General features: G+C 37.5%; 1 protein-coding gene across 1 annotated transcript in view; it reads left to right on the forward strand.

The window, feature by feature from the left end:
• Positions 1-21,205, forward strand: part of EGLN3 (egl-9 family hypoxia inducible factor 3) — a 43,175-nt gene that overhangs the window by 15,250 nt on the left and 6,720 nt on the right. The window contains exons 2-4 of the mRNA XM_074235344.1: positions 17,610-17,729; positions 19,250-19,386; positions 20,685-20,758. Coding sequence (XP_074091445.1) covers positions 17,610-17,729; positions 19,250-19,386; positions 20,685-20,758 — 331 coding nt within the window. The remainder of the gene's footprint in view (positions 1-17,609; positions 17,730-19,249; positions 19,387-20,684; positions 20,759-21,205) is intronic.

Below are 21,205 nucleotides of genomic sequence, written 5' to 3' on the forward strand. Positions count from 1 at the left end.
AGGAATAAATATGTGTTGTCATCTTAATTCTGTTTGTCTTTTATTAGAACAAAACTCTAGGAATTTTTCTTACCTGCAATTATACTTAGAAGATTCTAGGCAAAATAAAAAAGTTTGCAGGCCTGAACAGGGGTGTTAGCATGTTAGTATTATAAAAATACTAATATGCTGAAAGTGTATGGATGTGGAATGCATAGAACTTCTCCTTAGGACATATGTGTGCAAAATGGAGAGAGGGACTAGGAGGAAAGGTAAGAGAGAAGTTAATTTCTCTCTCTAGGTAGATAATTCATTTAACAAACATTTGAGTAACTAATATTACATATGTACTAAGACTCTGGAAGAATCTATCTGGTAAAGAGGAAAGTGCTTTTGATTTTATTTGCTAGCTGGGTGACTTTAGGAACCTTTCTAAACCTCAGTTTCCTTAATCTTTTAAATGGGGACACTATATTATCTACTATTTCCTTTGTCATCCACTCAGATCTGAATACCTGTGTTGATACCTTTTTTTTAAACACCCTCATTGTTCTTTAGGTTTTTTTAAAGTCTTTCACTCTTGATACAAAATTTGTACCTCTGGAAGGAAGCCTTAAGTTCAGATTCTACCTTAAATACTTAATTGATATGAGACCCTAGGCAAGCTACCTAACATGTTTATACCTTAGTTTCCTCATGTCTTGATAAGGTCTTTTTCAGCTCTATATCTCTGTGATGCCATGATCTCCTATTTCTCCCATCTCTACACCCATATTGGTGACTACACTTTAGCTCTCATCATTGTCACCATCAATGGAAATGGACCTACTTTAGAGGCCCTAAGCTCTTGGCCTAACTTTCCTAATCCTTTAGTTCTCCCACATGCCTATCTTTCACCATAGGCAGTTTGTCAACTCTCCTTTGACCTTATTTCCTTCTCAACTGTAAACAAAGTCAGTGATTTTTTTATAATCTCTATCCTTGAAAACTTGGATACCCTCTTCTTTCCTCTACCCTGTCTGATCCTGCTTTTGAGCAGCAGGACACTACTAAAGGCAATTTAGATACCAGATGTCTAATCTCAAGTGGACTCAAAAAAAAGACTTTTTAATTCATCTCCTTTGAACTCATCGCATTCTTTGTTCCAATTTTTTCCCTCTAATCCCCAATTCTTTCTTCCTCTGCCTTCTGATATGTATCCTTGCACTCTGATATAAAACCTCTCCTTCATTATTATTGCTTCGGGGAAGCTAGATGATGTCAGCTTGAAATAAGGAAGACTCAGCTTTATGAGTTCAAATCCAATCTCAGATACTAGCTGTATGATCCTGGGTAAATCACTTCACCCTATTTGTTTCAGTTTCCTCATCTGTAAAGTGAGCTGGAGAAGGAAATGGCAAATCACTCCAAGTATCTTTGCCAAGAAAACTCCAAATGGAATCATGGAGAGTCAGACACAATTGAAAAACAATAAACATTACTGAGGTCATCTGATATGAACTTCTTCAACTCTGCTCTTTCACTCCTTTAAAGAAGTGGTTATTAAGTCAATAAGCTTTGCCTATTAAGTCTTCAAGCTGTCATTATACTGATCTCCCATTTCACTGCCAAAATGCTAGAAAAAGCAATCTGTCGTTGCCTTCAGTTCTAAAGCACCCATTTCTAACTTTACCAAAATACTTTCTTTAAGGTTTCTTCTAAGGATCTTATCAATAAAAGGTAAGTGCCTTTGGGGTGGGGGGAGAGGGGATAATCATCATCCATGATGTTTGTGTTTTGGTTGTTGTCTACCTTTCTTCTTGATACCCTCTCCTTTCTTTGATTTCCTTTAGATAGATCTTTTACCTTTCTGACCAGTCTTTGGAACATAGATTTTAAGAGTTGGACGAGGCCTTGGACAGATAGGTTGATACAGTAGATAGATTGGCTAGGCCTGCAGTCAGGAGGACTTGAGTTCAAATTTGATCTCAAACACTTACTGTCTGACCCTGGGCAAGTCACTTAACCCTGATTGCCTCTATTTCCTCAGCTGTAAAAGGAGCTGGAGGAGGAAATGGCAAACCCCTCATGCATCTTTGCCAAGAAAACCCCAAATGAGATCACGAAGAGTCAGAAATGACTGAAAAACAAAACAACTGAACAACAAAAGAGGTCCAGGTGTTTTCCAGATAAGAAAAACTGAGGCCAATGAAGGAGTAACTTGTCCTTGAATTTGAACCCATTTTTCTCTAAATCTAATGCTTCCCCCCCCCCCATACCCATGCTGTTTCCTCTTTTCCTCCTACTTAAACAGTTCCAGTCCCTGAACAGTTCAGTCCTTGAACCTCTTCTCTCTTTTTAGTGGGGGGGGAGGGGGTTGATCCTGAATTCTCTCTATGTGAATGGATGTCTTTCAAATCAATAGTTCTATCTGAATCTTTTCCCAGAACTTCCAATGTTTTATTTCCTAATGCCTTCTTTTCTACATTTGCAAACCAAAGCCATTATCTCCTCAAATGTACTCAGCCTTCTATTATCTGTATCCATGTTGATGGTCTCACTTTCCCAGTTCCTTCTCCCCTAAGCAAAGGCATTCCATGAAATAGAATTTTGAGGAAAACAAATCATTGACTTTAAAGGCTGGATCCAAATTCCTCCTTTGATACTTATTACTACTGTCTCTGGGCCTCAGTTTCCTTATTTTTAAAATTATAGGTTTGGACTTGATGGCTTCTGATGACCCTCATTCTTATTCTTTATGATGCATAAATGGAGGCAGGCAGGACTCAAATATAGAAAAGCAGCTCATAATACCAAATGCAGTGGTGTTGCCTGTCTCTTCTGGTTATGTTTTGACTTTCTTTCTGATACAGTTTTCTCTCTCTTCTTTCTCAAATTCAATGAATTGATAAGATCTACCTAATTCTAAAGTGGCAATATTCATCTACTTCAAATAGCTTCTTTTGGTTTTTCCTGTTTGGTTTCGCTTAGGTTTTCACTTTTACTATTTTAATAAATAGCTACCTAATCTTCCTGTTTCATTCTCTTACTATTCCCTAGGCCTAGAATGTCTCCTTCCTGCCTCTTCTCCCTCTTTGACATCTTTATCTGTTGAAATCCCTTATTTCAAATGCCATTTCTTCCATGAATCCTCTGACATCAGTGATTCAGTTGAAATTGTCCTTTAATTTGAGTAATTCAGGTGCACATCCTTCCCCCTTGCCTCTCAACATAACACTTTTTTTTGATACATATCCACCAGGTAGAGCTTGAATTCTCTGTAAAATCACAAGTGACTTTTCTTGATCCGATCAGGAAAAACTTGAGATTTTTTTAAAGTTGTTTTTGAGGAAAAATTAAGGTTTCATTCTTAGAATGGCTTAAATGTTACTCTGTCAAATTAGACTTGTATTATGCTATGTGTCCATTTTCTCATTTAATTCTCTAAGGGAAAGAAAACTAACTCTTCTTTGAATTCATGAACAAAACTAGTTTATTAGACATTTCTATCAATAGTCTCTTATTTCAAATTCCCAGAGTAATTTGTCCCTCATCCAAGATTTTACTGACCTTGCACCCAAGTCAGAATAAGTTTTTCACCCAGGTCAACAGGAAGAGTCACTGAGTAGTTGAAAGTTTTACTGACTTCCTTTTCACAGGAGTAGGAATAAGAAAGAGCTGAATAATGCAACCAGTTCTACCAAGGATAGTCACCAGAACCAGAAAACAATAGCCCTGGGTTTGGAGACAAGAGACCTGGGTTTGTTTCTCTCTCTCTCTCTCTCTCTCTCTCTCTCTCTCTCTCTCTCTCTCTCTCTCTCTCAGCCTTAACACCTGTATGACCTTAGGCAAATCCCTTAACTGCTCTAGCTTCGGTTTCCTCACTTATTGTTTATTGTTCCTTCTTTACTCTTGAAGAGAACCTTTGACATCTGTAAAAGAGGATATGGACTAATTGACCTCTAAACCAAATCATTAGGCATATTTAAAGTATCTTCAGGACTTGGGATCATACTTTGTATCGATAGATACAAAATCAATTTGAAGAAAATTGCATACTAGATAGGCCAGGAAGTTGGTGATAATAATAATAATAATTCATACTTGAAGCTTTGCAAAGGTCTTAATTTACCATAGATAGATAATAGATAATATAACTATTTTACATTTACAAGGCTGCTAGAGTCACAAATCAATACTCACAGGTACTTAGAGAAAGCTACTTTACCCACATATTTTGCCAATCTACATATTTTGAGAATTTTGCTGTATTATTTAGACACAGGGTCAAGTCCTTTGTAACCAAAATTAAGCTGTTTAATGTTAAGTCCAGTAAGGTAAATATATTGTTGAGAAATTTGGATACTGGACTTGATAAAAACTAATTTAACTACTCCTTCATGGGATTAAAATTAGAGTTGCAATTCTTTCTCTGTTCTAGATTTGGCAGATGCCATCAAGATAATGCCCTTTTAAATCCCTGGTGTTTTAATATGTGCAGTAAAAAGAGACACTTCTGAAAAAGAAAACAGATAGTTGAGTGAGGGGGTGATAGGCATTTTATATTGAGGATACAGTGTGAACATAGCATTAAAAATATTCAAAGTCCCACTCTGAATTCATAAAGTTATCTATGGTGATTAATTTTGATAATATTCATGTGAGTCACCAATTAATAAACATTACTTATAAGTATTTAACATCTGGCCTCAGCTCCTCCCTTTGTAAAATAAGGTACATCATGGATTGGATGATATTCTTGAAATCTTGAAATCTGAAAAGCTTTGAAACTGATAAGAAGCTGTGTTTAATTAGCAGGATTTGGGAATCACCAATTAATGGAGCTATATATTCATTAATTGGTGATCCCCAAGTCCTCTTTAATTACATTGCTGTCGCTGTGCTTAGAGGATTAATTTCAGAAGGAAATTCACTAATACTACTTTTTAAGCCTTTAGGTTTTTTTAAAGTGATTTTTTAAAATTTCATTCCTTGTTTGGGTAACTCAGATTAACAATAATGTACATTAGTTTTTTAAATTTTATAAATGCAGATTTCTCAGTAACAAGTTTGGTATTGGTTTAAATTTCACTTACGAACTTGTTTTTAATATGCCGACATGAAGAAAGGCAGAATGGCATAAAGAAAGCCATCCTCAGACATCCAAAGGCTTTGTCCTGACACAATTCTCTGGAATTGCAAGTTTCTGAACCGACTCATACTTAATCTCTAAGGGAGAGAAAACTAGCTTTTCTTTGTGAATACATGAACGGAATTAGTTTATTAGTCATTTCTGTCAGTAGCCAGAGTAATTTGCCCTTTCATCCAAGTTGTGGGTCTGCATTGGCAGCGGGAATTTCCCTCACTGGGAGCTAAGTCCAGACCAAAAAAGAAAAAGAAAAAGTTAGCTAGAAGGACCCTTAAGTTCGCCCGAGGGGGGGACATCAGAAAAAGAGGCTGGGCCAATTTCTCTGTAACTAGGGGAGGAATCCAGAAGGCTGCGGTGAAATCCTTCATTTCTGTGTAACTTAAAAGCTGGGGAAACCCCAGAGTTGACAGGCTTTCCAGGATATAAGGAAAGCTAGACGAAGTGAATGACAGCATTAATGGGCTGTTGACTGGGCGAGGGGGCAGGTGAAAGCCAAACCGAGGACTCTGCGGAGAGGGCTCAGCCCTCCCCACCCCCAGCAGGCTCTCGGCTGTGTTCTCTGGAACGAAGTTGGGTGTTTGATTGCTGATACCCTCACGCACTGCACGTAGCCCTGTCATTAAGCCATCATCCCGCTGGCGGGGAGCCAGGCCTCCGTGGCGGAGGGGCCGACTTCCTAAACCAAAACAGCTTTTATTGATAAATCGATATTGCAGCGACTGTTTACAGTTGCTAATTGGAGGGCTGTAGCCGAAACTCCTCCTAGGAAAGTCATTAACTCGGACCCGAAAGTAATGACAATGGCCTCTTAAATGCCTGGTCTCCCGTGGTTTCTTTGGGGGGGGGGGGGAGGAAGGGTTAAGGAGGGGGAAGGGCTTTGAGGGGGCCAAATGGGAAAGGAGCCTCCTCTTCCACTTGGAAAAACTGAAAGCAGAGTCCTGTAGCCCTGAGGCTTGGGATGCTACTGAACCGAGGAAAGAAAGTTCACTGGGGAGTCAAGGTCCTGAAAAATGTCAACCCCGAGAGACACAAGTGTGAGAATAAATTGGGAGGAGGTTACGGGACCAGTGGGGTGGGTTAGCCAAAACATTCCTCTGTCTTCCCAACGCATTCAGCTCTAGAGCCAAGAAGAGGCGCAGGCTCTTCCAAGACCTACAAAGCTTTGGGGACTTCCAATTGTTTAGCCCCTTGCTGATTTTCATTTAAATTTCTCCCTTGCCTTTATTTTCTACTGAAATTCAGTTGTTGTTTTTAAGGGGGATATCGGTGATCCGGTTTCTGGAGGGAAGATGGGGAGACCCCCTCCCTCATTTTGCCCTCCGGATATATACTGGAAGAAAATGAATGAACTTTTTTTGGGGGGGAGGGGATGTCTGGATTAGGATAAAAGAGGAAGGTAGACACAGCTGGGTTTGGAGTCTTTTTTTTATCCGAAATTTTTACTGGAATCATTCCCAGAAAGTTTATCCTGGAGATTTGAAAGAAAAACAAATTGAAGATTGTTTTAATGCTCTACTGAGGAGTGGAGAAAAGAAGGGTGATGTCGGGTGTATCACTGGGGGATTACAGTGAACATGACTCACCTGGAAGATACTTGGACCAAATGGAGATGGACTGGAATGCTAATATTAGTGTTTACAAAAAAAATTACTTTAAAAAACTCCCAAAATTAAAAGGGGAGTGATGAGGGCCCGAATTTTATATTCCCAATCCAGAAAGATGTTCTGTTTTGGGGAGAGATATTTTATGCCCCCCCCATTTTGTTTGTCGTGTCATTTCAGCAGAAGCAATAATTAATTTAAGCAACCAATTCTTCATAGCTTATATATTGTCTAGGAAACACTATCATAGACCTTTTGATTTTCCTAACCTAGATGGGATCAGGGGTGTAGTGGAAAGAAAAATAGTGGATTTCTGAAAGGTTTAGATGGAGTTAATATTTACCATCCTCTTAGCTGAGAAATACTTAAACACCCCTAGGGTAATAACAAAAATCACATATCTAATAGTATTTTAAAGATTTACAAAGTATTTTTTTTAAACTACCATTTGGAGTGTTAGAAATTCTTCTGTCTCCCCTGCTTATCTGTCAGGTAAAGAGATTGTTTCCCAGTGGGGTGATATAATACCGAGGTGACACTGCTGTCGTTGTTCAATGACTTCAGTCATGTCTGACACTTTGTAATCCCATTTGGGGTTTTCTTGGTAAAGATACTAAAGTGATCTGATCCATTTCCTTCTCCAGCTCATTTTATAGACGAGGAAATTGAGGCAAGCAGGGTGAAGTGACTTGCCCAGGGTTACACAGCTAGTTTCTAAGGTCAGATTTCAACTCAGGAAGATGAGTATTTCAGACTCCAAGCTTGACACTCAATTCCTTCTACCACCAAGCTGCCTTGAGGTTGCTAGCTAATGGTGACCTTTTATATTTGTCTTGTGAATACTTGTTATTATTTAAATAACCAGAATTTACTGAGAATTTTTTTAAGCCCATACTCAGTGATTTTCACTTTTCCTCCTTAGCCTCTGTCTAACATGGAATAACAAAATAATAGTTACAGAATCACCACCTAATTCAACTCAATAAACATTTATTAAGTCTTTTACCCAGTGCTTAGACGCTAATGATACAAAGGCTTTAACAGCCTCCGATCTTTAGGATTGGCCAGGAATTTTGTTCTTGGGAAGGGTTGGGAGAGATGAAGAAAGTTAGAGACTTAAGGGGAAGGGTAGATGAAATTGGTATTTGAATAAATTAAATAATTAGTGAATACCGAGAGAGAGAAGACTAAAAAAGTTGGTGCTGGGAGAGGAAGAGAGGAAAGGAAAAGAATGAGAATCAGAGACAAGAGACAGTCAGAAGAAACACAGAAAGAAAGAGAAGAAAAAATAGAGAAGAAACAGAAGGAAAACAGAGAAATCTTATTGAAAGACTTCAAGTTCCCCAGTCAAAGTCATAGAGGAAAATTTGGAGAGGCAGAGATGAGGAAGGAGATCTACTCTTAGTTAAGTCTCATTCTTTTAAAAAGTGAGCATTAAAATGTTTGATCTAAAGCAGCTGTTAAGAATGATGAGCAATCTTCATTATCATGTTTTTCAGTTGGTTTTCCATTTCACTATGTATTGATTATGTATGGGAAGGAATTATCTGATGCTAGTCAATTTTTGTGTCAGTTGCCTGCTATGTGAAAGCTAAGAAAAATCAATACCTTCCCCCACTATCTCCCTCCCCCCAAAATAATTATTCATTACTAGTTTCTCTTAGTAGAACCAAGTATCTTTTATGAAGGTACTTAAAAGAAAACTTTGGATTCATAAAGAGATTCTTGAAGATAAAGATAAATTCCCCCCCTGAAAAGGGGAGAATTAAAGAATAGAAAAAGAGGGAAAGAAGAAACATACATCTTATTTCCTTTCTAGGTCTAAATTACTTGCCCTTACAAAAGGTTTCCAAAGGTTATTTTTCATTATTTTCCTCCCCCTCCTGACATTAGTCAAGTGGAAAATAATTGAAGTTACTATTTCGGTTTTATTTACCATTAAACAACCTCGACTCTTTCAGGTCTTCTCATATTACACGAGGCAGTTTGGTTACTTAATTAATAATAGTAAATTGTCTTTCAATCACAAAGAAGACCATAACATCAAGGAACTGAAGTCATGATAAGTAAGTAATTTTGATTAAAGTAAGGGTTGTTTTGCAAAGACATCATTCTCATTATCTCTTCCAGAACCATCCAACCCAGTGGCCTGATATAATTGGAACAGGAGCACTGGTTTTGGCCTGAATACAATACAATACAGACCTGTAGTAAGTCTTTCCAAAGGGATGCAGCTACCATTTGTGGAACTTTTGCCTGAATATTGCTAAGTCAAAATTCCCTAAGCTCCAGGAACCTCCTTAAATAAAACTTCATTTTAAAAGATCTTAAAAAAAAAGACTTATAAAACAATAAAAAAAATATTTTAAAAGATCCTCAGTACCTATGCTAGCTAAAAACCAAACTATATGTGAAAACAATTGCTACTGTAAACATTGTGGGCTTGGAGATGAAAAGTAGCTTCATTTGTTTTTCTTCCAAAATTGCCATGCCGAGAGAATCCTTTTTTATTCCAGAGTCATTCCTTTTGTTCCCAAACTTCTTTGAAACAGTACATTTCAAACACAAAAGTTTTGTATCATTTTGCAACATCTTGCTATGCCTTTGATAGACCTGAAATGTTCCTGCTCCCTCTCCTCTCTTGATTTTGGGAAATCTCTGGGTTTCCTTCAAAATTTAGCCTCGTGTCACCTTCTGAATCCTTAGCTAATACCCTTTCCCCCCAAGGTTATCTTGTATCTGTTTTATAAGATCTATTGAGTTGGGGATGGGGAAAGGAACTCCTAGTTGTTCCACAAACTACATGTTTCATCTCTTGACTACAGGCATTCTTTCTGATTGTCCCACATGCCTAGAATACTTTTCCTCCTTTTCTCCTATTGACCATAACTGACCTCCTTGGATTCCTTAAAATTCCAATTAAAATCCCCCCTTCTACAGGAAACCTTTCTCAATACCTCTTACTTCCAGTGCCTTCCCTCTGTTAATTACTTTCTATATATCCTGCTTTGTCTATGTTTGTATGTTGTCTTCTCTTTTCAGTTGTAAGCTCCCTTTCCTGCCTTGTGATTCCCCATCTCCTATCATAGTGCCTGGCTCTTAGTGAATGAATGTTTATTGATTATTGAATCGATTGATTAGAGGTGATGCCACTGATAATGTTCCAAGGGATCTGAGATCCTCTTGTAAAAGGTTAAAACTAGGAAGAAGAAATGTTGGCTGACAAGTTTGAGGGGAATCTGACCAAAAAGCAGTGGTTCTCTCTAAATTGGCTGTGTTGGGTAATTTGCTCTTAATTTGGGGCTAGTTGGGTAATTTGCTCTGAACTTGGGGGCCAGAAAATAATATGGGCTTAGAGTTTATACCTATAGCTTTGAGACTTGATGACTAGAATTTGGGATCCAGAACATTAAGAAGTAGATTGGTTTAGTTCCTCCAATGGAGAGTTTAACAAAAATGGATATATTTGTGTTTTAGTAGTGTGCTCCTCCTTGAATTTCTTCTTTTCAATGATCCTTTATTCTTTGACTGAAGTTTATGTTGGTTTATGGATTGGGATTGCAGAGGATGACCTCTAGTACATTTCTTCCTTAACCATATAAGAAAATATTATCTCTATTCTGTAATGTCAGTTTACTTTGACTGTTTCTTTATCTGGACCAAATGGTTTCTAAAACCTGGTCCTAACCCTGTTTAGGATTCCTGGAGCTTGTTATTGGTGTCTGGTTAGGCCTCAGAGAAAAGGAGCTGTGGAGTTGCATTCCAAAATTCTTGATCAGAGGTCCTTAGCAGTTATAGATTGGGAGTAAGGAAGTAGAAACTCCTGCTTATACCAGGTTACCGTCTCCTAATTAAGTTCTTTATTTGAAAAACCATATGGCATAGTTTTAGAAAGTTAGTTCTAGGTTCAAGTCTTATCTCTGACACAAAGATGAATAGATAAATGCCTGCTGTATATTTGTTAGACAATGTACTAAAACATTGGAGATAGAAATAAAAGCAAACATGACAAGTTTACTTTCTAATGGGGGAAGAAAATATATAAAGATGAGCTAGGGAAAAGTGGGGTGGGGGATTTGCATTATGGTGCAGAGATGTCTAGGCTGAGACTTAGCTGGACAAGATAAGGCAGAACCTTACCCATCAGAATTAACTTTCTCTTAGATGTATTTGGGGTCTCCAGTAGAGAGATGAGGACAATAAGCATAGTGTGGACAATATGATATAGAGATGGCTAGGAAGTGTGGGGGAGGTCTATTTGGAACAAGATGGAAGTGAAAACTCATCTATCATTCTCCAGTTTCCCAAAAGGTGAATCCAAGCTTCCCTGAGGGGCAGATAATGATGCTTCAGAGTTGGGGAAGTATGGTAGGGAGATAATTAAGAGATTCATTAATTGAACTCTGGGCAAGTCATCTACCTCCTAGTACCCCAGGAGACTTGCTAAAACCAAAAGTTACAGAGAAGAGTTTTCTTATTGAGAGTCCCCTTTGCCAACAAAGATATGGTTTAAATCAATTGTGAAAATATTATAACTTGTCCATTTCTAGAGGTATAACCTGGAATTTGGGGAAATTAAAAACTCAAGAGCATCCTTACAAGTAATGCTTTGTGTGTTTGTCTTGGTATAATCCAGATACTTTGGCAAGACTCTTATTGTCTTGAATTTGTCTTCTCCCCTCCTTCCTATGCTCCTGCATCCCAACTCCCAGCTCAAGGGAGGTGGGAGATAGCAACTCAGTTGACTGGCTCAGCTTCTGGTGTTTGTGGTGGCCCTGTGCAACAAATTGGCACTCTCCATGGCCAGTTACAAAAATAATGTTCAGGCTGCTTGTTTGGGCTTCTTAGGTTACTTTAGAACATGTTGGGAATTCCAGGCAAATAACTGGGAATCCAGACCTATATCTCCTATGGCACTGATCCAGGTAAGACTGATAAAATTGGATATAGTTTCAACAGGCTCTAGGAGGCTCACAATGATTTCCTTTCATTGTTTCAAGCTTTAGTCAAGTCATATCAGGTGCAAGCCAGAAAGGATGAATATTTTACCTTTGCAATTACTGTTCCTAGGAACTTCCTTTCTCTTCCCATAAGATCCATGGAAATTTAGCAAAAGTTTTAATTTCTGTAGCATGCCAGTTCTTTGTAGTCTGAAAAAGCCAATACTTAGGTAAAGACCTTCCCATTTTTGGATTGAACTTGTATATATACAAATGTCAGATTGCTTGCTGTCCTGGGGAGAGGGAGGGAGAAAAATCTAGAATTCAAAATTTTATGGAAAAAAAAAGAATGTTGAAAACTATCTTTGCATGTAATTAGAAATTAAAATACTATTTAATGACTTTGGGCAATGTGTGGTGGTGGTGGGAATATTCTAACTTCAGATTTCTCAACAAGATTTATAAGCAAGACAAAACTCTAAAACTAGAGTGTTCAGCTCAATTCTAATTTGTCATAGCAAATAAAACATTTAAAAGGAAAAAAAGAGCTTCCCATTGATGGTAGGGTTCCTAGAAGATTTTTTTTCCTGTTTTTCAGAGTTAATTAAGACAGGAGTTTTAAACTTTTTTTGTGATATGATTTATTTGGCAGAAGCCTACAGGGACTGTTTCTCAGAAAAAATGTCTTTAATGGCATAAAATAAAATGCATAGGATTACATGGGAAACTAATTATCCAATCATATTAAAATATAGTTATTAAAAAAATCATAGACTCCACCTTAAGAATCACTACAATTAACGGGTAAAGAAGTTGAAGAGGTAGTGCCTACATCAGTGAAATGTAAGAGTTCTTACATATTGAAATCTACTGCCAACACTGTCAACAATTCTTAAAATAATATATCTTACTTATCTCATCCCCCCTATTCCCAACACACAGAAAAGCTGGCCTTTGAGGCACCCTTTTTAAAAAATGAGAACAGAAAGAGGCACAGACCTCAAGCCTTCTTTTATTGAAAGAGGTTCTAAATTTCCATAATTCCTACCTCTCCACAGGTAATTCTACATGTTCCTTTGCTTCTTTGTGTTCAAAGATACTGACAGAAGCTCCAAGAAAACAGACTTCTCTTAATTGGTCATAGCTAATCCTAAGATTTAGAACTGGTCTACAGCCCTTAGGAATCATCTGGTCCAATTATTTCATTTTACAGGTGAGCTCACTGAAGCCCAGAGGTGACATGGCTAGTAATTAAAGCCCAGGATCTCTCCCTCAGCAGAGCTGGATAAGTGACTATTGAACACCTGGATTGTGATTGCTAGCTGTGTGTATGTGACTCCAAACATGTGTGTTCTATTTGGTAGAGTGAATGTAAGATCAAAGGGTTCTCTAGGAAGTGAGCCATTTCTGTGATTTATAGGGAATTGCTTTTGGATAGTGATTCTTCTTCTTCTAGCACTACTTACTGGTTGGGAGCCTTCATGGGACATACTGACTTTATTCGTCATTGAGGCAAGGAAAAGGGCTCTCACTTTGAAACCTACCCAAAGATTTTCTGAAAGGGTGGCAGTTTAAATGTCTTCTATTCCTGGAGATTTTGGTTTTTGATTTTCAAAGTTCAGCCTCACCATCTTCATGGAGCTCTGGATTTGGAGGCAGAGGGCCTGGGTTCAAATTCTGACTGTTCTGTTACTTCTTGATGTTGAATTGTTTTCTAGACATGTCTGACTCTTTGTGGCCCATTTGGAGTTTTCTCACCAAAGATAGTAGAGTGGTTTACTATTTCCTCCGAGGAACTGAAGTGAATACAGTTAAATGACTTGTCCAAGGTCACACAGCTAAGACATATCTGAGGTTAGATTTGAACTTGAGAGTTTACCTGTCCCAGGCCCTCACTTTGTGCACTATGGTGCCACCTAGCGGCCTATGTTAGTCTAAAAGTATACAAATTACCTTACAGGGAAGTGAGATCAGATGGTCCCTGAGGTCCCATGCCAACCCAAAATCTGTGATTACAGAGCTTTTGTTTTGTTTTGTTTTTTTGTTTTTGCAAGGCAGTGGGGTTAAGTAGCTTGCCCAAAGCCACACAGCTAGGTAATTGTTAAGTGTCTGAGGTCGGATTTGAACTCTGGTACTCCTGACTGCCTGGTCTGGAATCAGGAAGACCTGAGTTTAAATCTAACCTTAGACACTTGCTAGCTTTGTGAACCTGGGCAAGTCACACAACCTATGTTTGCCTCAGTTTCCCAAATCTGTAAAATGGTAATAATAATAATGAAAACTTCCTAGGGTTATTATGAGGACCATAAGAAATAATTGCAAAGAACTTGCAAGAACTATGTGAATATTAGTCATTGTTAGATCCCCTTATTCTTTCTTAAATGATGTGATACTGTGAAATAATACATTCAATTTCTTGGTCATTATATACTTTTACTCTAGTAGAAACAGAGGGGAAGAAGTTGGGAGCATTCTAATAAATGATTAAGCTGACTGTCCTAGCATCCCTTCTTTGTCTTGAGCATCACCTTGGCCATTACCCCAATGAGGGTGAGATTTCATTTGTCAGGAAATATGACCTGAAGATCTTGCTAGATGTGTATGCTCAAAGTTTCAAAATGATTGAAGGAACTACTGATCTAACTGGATAGGAACTGAATTAGGAGGAAATGGACTCCAGCCTGGGTTGCTAATCTATTTTCCTGACTCAGGATGTACAACTTCTTAATGAGATATGCTTCAAGAAAAAAAAAAGTACCTTGAACATTTTCAGAAACAGCTCATGTGGGAAAGTTTTGCTTGACTATGCCAATTTGTGACAAGGGTTTTCTTTTCTTTTTCAATGGAGGAGAAGGGCAGTATTGATAGATTTATGGTAGGAAGGAAGGGAGGGAAGAAGGGGGGAGGGAGGGAAAGAGAAGAGAAAGAAAAAGAAAGAAGGAAAGTAGAAGGAAGGAACAAATAAAGAAAAGAGGAAGGGGGAGGGAGAGAGGCATAAATGAAAAGAGTCACGGAAATGACCTACATAAAAAAAAGGAAAAAATGGTCAAGAATAAGACTTTGAAAGTTACAGGTTGAATTTATACTGTAATATATATTTAAAAGGAAATTTATTAAGCTGTGCATTTTTTTCCATTCTGGAAATGTTCCTTTTAGTTGATGTTTGTTATGTTCAGAATAAACAATTAATTTAAAAGTATTGATTATAAAGTATAGGTTTGATTCTTAGCTGAATCTTCTTACCTTCTCCCTCTACACAAATGACATCATCAAGTTTTGTGTGGTCTAGTAATTCACATTAGGGTTGGTGCTTGGCTTCTGGTTCTTTTTCCAGCTCTTGACTATCTAAATGATTTGGAAGAAAAAAATAACAAGGTTTCAGAAATGTTTGATTACTCATCTGGCTTGTCCTTTGGCTTGTGTACAGCTAGTAGCAAGTGGAGTACTTGGGAGGTATTTTTCAAAGGATGAGGTATGAGTAATGAATATAGAATCACAGAATCTTGAGTTGAGTCCCCTGTTTTATCTTCTGGGTCTCAGTTTCCCTTTAAACTGAAGGGGAGGGGGTGTTGACTAGATGACCTCTGAGACTCCTTCCAGGTCTGGATCTGTGAGTCAACGATATATTAGTGTCTTTGCTGCCAATTTGATGCATTGCCCCTAACTGGTTTTCTTACCCACATTCTCCTATCTTGAGCCCTGTTTAACAGTTTTGTTTTTCAGTTGTGTCTGACTCTTCATGACTCCATTTGGTTTCTTCTTTGCAAAGATGCTGGAATGGTTTGCCATATCCTTCTTCAGTTCATTATACAGATGAGGAAACTGAGGCAATAAGAGTTAAGTGATTTGCCCAGGGTCACAACTATTAAGTGTCTAAGATCAAATTTGAACTCAAAAATATGAGTTTTCCTGATTCCAGGCTCATTACTCCATCCTTTCTAGCTGTCCTAAAGGTCTTGCCCATTTGTACTTTGCTTAAAAAACAAAATTAACAAGGATTTACTTACTCTTCTCTCTCTTCTATCTTTTCTCTATCCCCCCCCCCCTCCAAGAATATTTTTCTTAGTTGATCTTCAATCCTGGGAGCCAGTAAATAGTAAATAGTTCTACTATTATCTTCCATCTTACAGATAAGGAAACTGAAGTTCAACCCTTGTCCAAGGGTATAGCTACTAAATATTGGGTAGTTAGGAGGAGGTGCAATGAATAGTTGGATTCAAATTTGGCCCCTGAAATGAACTAGCTATGTGACCTTGGGCAAGTCACTTATCCCAGATTGCCTTGTATTCAGGATCATCTCCAGTTGTCCTGATCCATATCTGGTCACTGGACCCAGGTGGCTCTGGAGGAGAAAGTGAGACCAGTGACCTAGCACAGCCCCACCTCACTCAAATCCAGTTCATGTGCTTGTTGTCATGGCATCACTTCCCTGATGATGTCATGTTGACAAACCACAGTTACTAACCCAGGTCTTCTGATTTTAAAGCCTTATTTCTTCAACTAAATAAAACAATTCTTCATCAGTTTCTGTGCTGTGACCCTATTTCAGAAGTTAGTTACCCTTTCTATTAGGAAATCCCACCAAAACACCTCAATGATTTCAGAGTTGCATAAAGCACCCTTGCTGATGCACAACCTAGTCCCCATGACTTCAGGATGATGTTTCTCCTTGTTTGTCATGCCTGTGATCTCAAACATAATATTTTTATCCCCTGAACTTCTTAAAGTGACAAAGACCTTGACTTCACCTGGATACTTCAGTTTCTGACTTACTTCCAAGACTGCCAAATGAAAAAAGACACTGCTGTTGGTTTTGAGTTTAGGAAATAGTGTTCAGCAAAGTGAGTGCAAGAATAAGTTGGATTGTTTTTTAAGGCTGAAAATTCTGGATCAAAGGAGAATTTATTTCAAAAACAGTAAGCTACTTGTGAAAAATTATGTAGAATTTGGTTTTGAAAGACAGGTTAATGGCTCATACTTATTTGTTTTCTAGACCTGCATGAAAAGGGAGCTCAAAAATCTTAGCTCACAGAAGCTTTTGCAGGGAGTGGGGTGGGTGGGGGACTGGAGAGTATATTTTTACATTGGCACAGTCAGGAGGTGGGGTCTTCAGTACTTGTTCATCAGAGGAGTTCCCTGATGTGTCACTTCTATGGAGAGTGGAAGGATCATTATGGATAATTCCATTAACTTCAGGAAAGACCCCTCCTTCCTCCTGACCTTGGAATTTATCAGTTAAGCTAAAAGATCTTCACAAAACTTAGGGGTAGGTCATATCTTGCTAGGATTTAGGGAGATAGGGAAGTTGGCTTTCTTAAAGACAAGGTTTGCCTTTTCAATTGCTAAATTTATCTATATACCAAGAGGCCTTCTTTATGTAAAAGATGACCTCCCAACCACCTTGCTCTTAGAGGCACAGAAATAAGTCCAATAAATATTTATATTTTATTTTATTTTATTTTTTATTTTTTGCTAGGCAATGGGGTTAAGTAGCTTGCCCAAAGCCACATAGCTAGGTAATTGTTAAGTGTCTGAGGTCGGATTTGAACTCAGGTACTCCTGACTCTAGAGCTGGTGCTCTATCCACTGTGCCACCTAGCCTCCCCTAATATTTATATTTTAAAAGGGCAAGACTCATTGTTCACACATAACACTTGCCAAAGACTGCATATAAACAAAAGTTTAAATAGTAATATGAAGTCCAAATTGAGACACCCTATATTAATAGAATTCTGTCTGGACAACATTAGGTTGTTGATCTCCAGGTTTCCCGATATCACTGTACATATTCTTTTCTCCATCCCTCAACTCCCCATCTCCCTTTTATATATTATCTTTTCCCTTTTGAACATAAGCTCCTTGAGGGCAGGGACTGTCTTGCTCAATTTTTATTTATATCCTTTAGTGATTAGATCAATACAAACCCTTAATAATGCTCTATCTGTCTCATCTATCTATTAGGCAATGGTGGCTTGCTATCCTGGGAATGGGACTGGTTATGTTCGACATGTAGACAACCCTAATGGAGATGGGCGCTGTATCACCTGCATCTACTATCTGAACAAGAACTGGGATTCCAAGGTACTTTGGGGCCTTTTTGGACTATGTATAAATGTACACTGAGATCTGGGCAGAGGGAAAGGATTATGCTCAGAATTAACTTTTGAGGGTAGAACAAATATAATTTAGAAAAGGAGAAAACTCTGAAAATATTAAGATGTTCATTATCTTCCACCATTATCTCCCCCTAGAAAAACTAGACTAAAGGACCAAGGTTGAAAATAATGATTGTAAAGTTGAATGAGTATTCCCCCACCCCCTCAACCCCCCTCCACCAAAAAATTCTCACTCCTGATTACTTGTCTTTAAGAGCATGGAGATCAAACCTTGGACCCAGCCAGAGCTGACGTGACTTAGACTGTCAAAATCTAATTAGTAGCAACAAAATACACTTTTCCTCCCAACAGTAATATTGAAAGAATTTCACAAAACTGAGGCTCTAGGATATAAAAGCATCCCCAAGAGAAAATTTCCCACACAGCCTCTCTCACAGAGAATGAAATATCTCATCGGTGGCCACTTGCCATGGTTTACTATGGGTATGAACTCCAGGGGAGTCTTGGCTCATTTTATATATTCTCCAATGTGTGTGTAACTTGTGTGTGTGCTTATCCAGATTTAAAAACTAATACATATGGATTGAGGTATTTTTGAAAATTCAAGAATGATTTAGTAGTTTGGGAAGTGAGGGAATTATTCCAGCTTACTTGGCTTCCGAATCTGTAGCATCTCTGTTTCCTGTCAGTTGGGGTCAGACACAGGCTGCCTCAGAGAAGTTCTAAGGTTTTTGTTTGGGGGCCAGAGAAGCTATTAAACCAGCAAGAAAAACAGTGAGTGGATGAAAACTCTAGGGGAAAGTTCATCTTTTTCATCTCTGCTTTCCTTCCCCCAACATGATGTAGCTAAAATGTATCCCTTAACACATGTTAGATTTTGGAAAAGTGATGATTTTTTTTAAAATTTTAATTGTCCAAAATTTTGCAATGGTACCATGGCATTGTGTTTAGAGAACTGATCATAAATACATCAATTGCCTTTTTTTTTCCTTAATGAATCACTGAGAGTAAACTCACAGTTTTCTAGTTCACTTACAAAGACTTTTTGAACTGAAGAGAAAGTACCATCCCGAGGAGTTTCTTTATTCTAATGATTGTTACCCTATTCTGATAAAAGCACAAATATTTTCCCTCTCCCTATCAAATATTTGTACCTGAGTTTGTCCTAGAGGTTTTCAAATGGCATTCACTACCTTTTAGCAGAAGAGCCTCAAAATATTGTACTTCTGTTTATTCACATATAATGTTGCTCCTCATCCTTAGTAGGATGAAAAGATTTAACTAAGTCACAAAATAGATAAATGATATGGTATTCCAAAGGAGAATATGAGTGTATACACATCCATACACATGATTGGGGGCTCCTGTTAGAAAAGAGAGTAGGGGAATCGGGCTCCCTTTTCCTCATCAGTATTAACTAATATGATCATCCCAGCTGGGGAATTATATCTGTGATCAGGAAATAACCTTTATTATGTTTTTCAGCTACATGGTGGGATCCTTCGGATATTCCCAGAAGGAAAGTCCTTTATAGCAGATGTGGAACCTATTTTTGACAGACTACTCTTCTTCTGGTCAGATCGCAGAAACCCACATGAAGTACAGCCTTCTTATGCTACAAGGTAAAATGTTGAGAATGACCCCCAAGAACAGATTTTCTTCTGGAATAACCAAATCAAATCATCATTTCCAAACAAGATTGCATTTTTTTTAATGCAGGAAAGGACCTTAATTAAGTAGTCCAACTTTCTTCCCAACCCCTAATTCTCATTTTGCAGATGAAGAAACTTGAGGTCCTGACTTGGCTTCCTGTGTGACTTTGAATCATACTGTGGTTATTTTCTTCTTTTTTGGGGGGGGGGGGGTGCGGTGGCAAGGCAATGAGAGTAAATGACTTGTCCAAAGTCACACATGTACTAAATATCAAATGTCTGAGATCAAATTTGAACTCAGGTTTTCCCAACTCCAAGGCTGGTGCCCTATCCACTCCTTCACCTAGCTTCCCCTACTTATTTTCTTAGATGGAAACCAGAGCTTTCAATTTCAAATATTCATTAACTGTACTACTTTTAAGTTGGCTGGGCTTAGTTTCCCTATAATTCCCTTCACTTTTGGGGGGGGGGAGCAGAGAAAAATCAGTCCAAAAAGAATATCAAATATAAAATTTTTTAAATCTTTCATTTCATTTAACTTTATTTTTATTTTATATATTTTAGTACATTTTTATTTATTTAAACAATGCAACTCCCCCATTCCTGATTTGTACTAAAGTTAAACAAAAGCAGTTATATTAGTTCCATTCTCATCTGATTAACCTAATCCTCTTTTTTTTTATATATGAAGAAACAAAGGACCAAGAAAGTTAAATGATGATGGTATATATATATATATATGTTAGTTTGAAATAGAGAGTAGAAAAATCAGACTCCCTGTTCTTTATAGGTTGATATGTTCATGGTTTTACACAATATGTTTTGGCAAAGCCAGGGTAAAAATTCAGTTCTTTTGGCTTTCTACAAATAGCTAATAAATACCTTGGACCACAACTAACCTGATAATAAGCCAATAAAAATAATATGTAAGTCCTTTTGGAATAATGATGATGTAGAAATGATAAGAAAATGGTTCTTAAACTATCCTATCAGAAATTAGAAGGCTATTCCATGGTAGCCTATTGACTATTTTATTATGGGTTGAGAGAAATGACAGCAAACTTGTCTAAGAAAGAAAAGCAGAATTGAGAATTTTACATGATAGTAATAAATATAAGTAAACCTAATAAATCTTTCTTAAGTAAAATTAGAACAATTCTTGTATACTGGAGGGAAATATTTTAGTGTTTGGTTTTCAGATCATGAGAATCTTATTACCTTCTCTTCCTCTTCTTTTCATCTAAATCCATTTCCCTGGTCTTTCACAGGTATGCTATGACTGTTTGGTACTTTGATGCAGAGGAAAGAGCAGAAGCCAAAAAGAAATTCAGAAATTTAATTGGTGAGTCTTCTTAACAGATTTCTCCAAAGTTGTCTTGGATCTTTTAATTTAAAAAAAATCATTATTTTTGTTTACATGATCTAAGAAGCAATCATAGCTTCCTCTTACTCAACATAGTTTATCTTGACATTTTTATAATGATGTTATATTTCTTATTGTGTTTTATTAATTATAAAGCATCTACTCATTAGATCCTTAGAATAGTAGAAAATAACTCAAATAAGACTCAGTGGCAACTCTTGTCTGAGTCTTTAAAAAGGTTAAAACCATAAGTCAAGGTGGAGCTAAGCTTGTGATTTTTTCCCCTAGAAATCTAACATTTCCAACTAAAAAAATAGAAGTTTTTCCCACTCCTCTTCTTCATATATGGGAGAAAAATCTAAGTTAGATAATAAAAGGGAACAGAAAGTTTTCCAGAGAAGAATAAAAAGAAAGGCCACAGTGGTA

The sequence above is a fragment of the Macrotis lagotis genome, chromosome 4 (assembly GCF_037893015.1).
Source record: "Macrotis lagotis isolate mMagLag1 chromosome 4, bilby.v1.9.chrom.fasta, whole genome shotgun sequence".
NCBI lineage: Eukaryota > Metazoa > Chordata > Mammalia > Peramelemorphia > Peramelidae > Macrotis > Macrotis lagotis.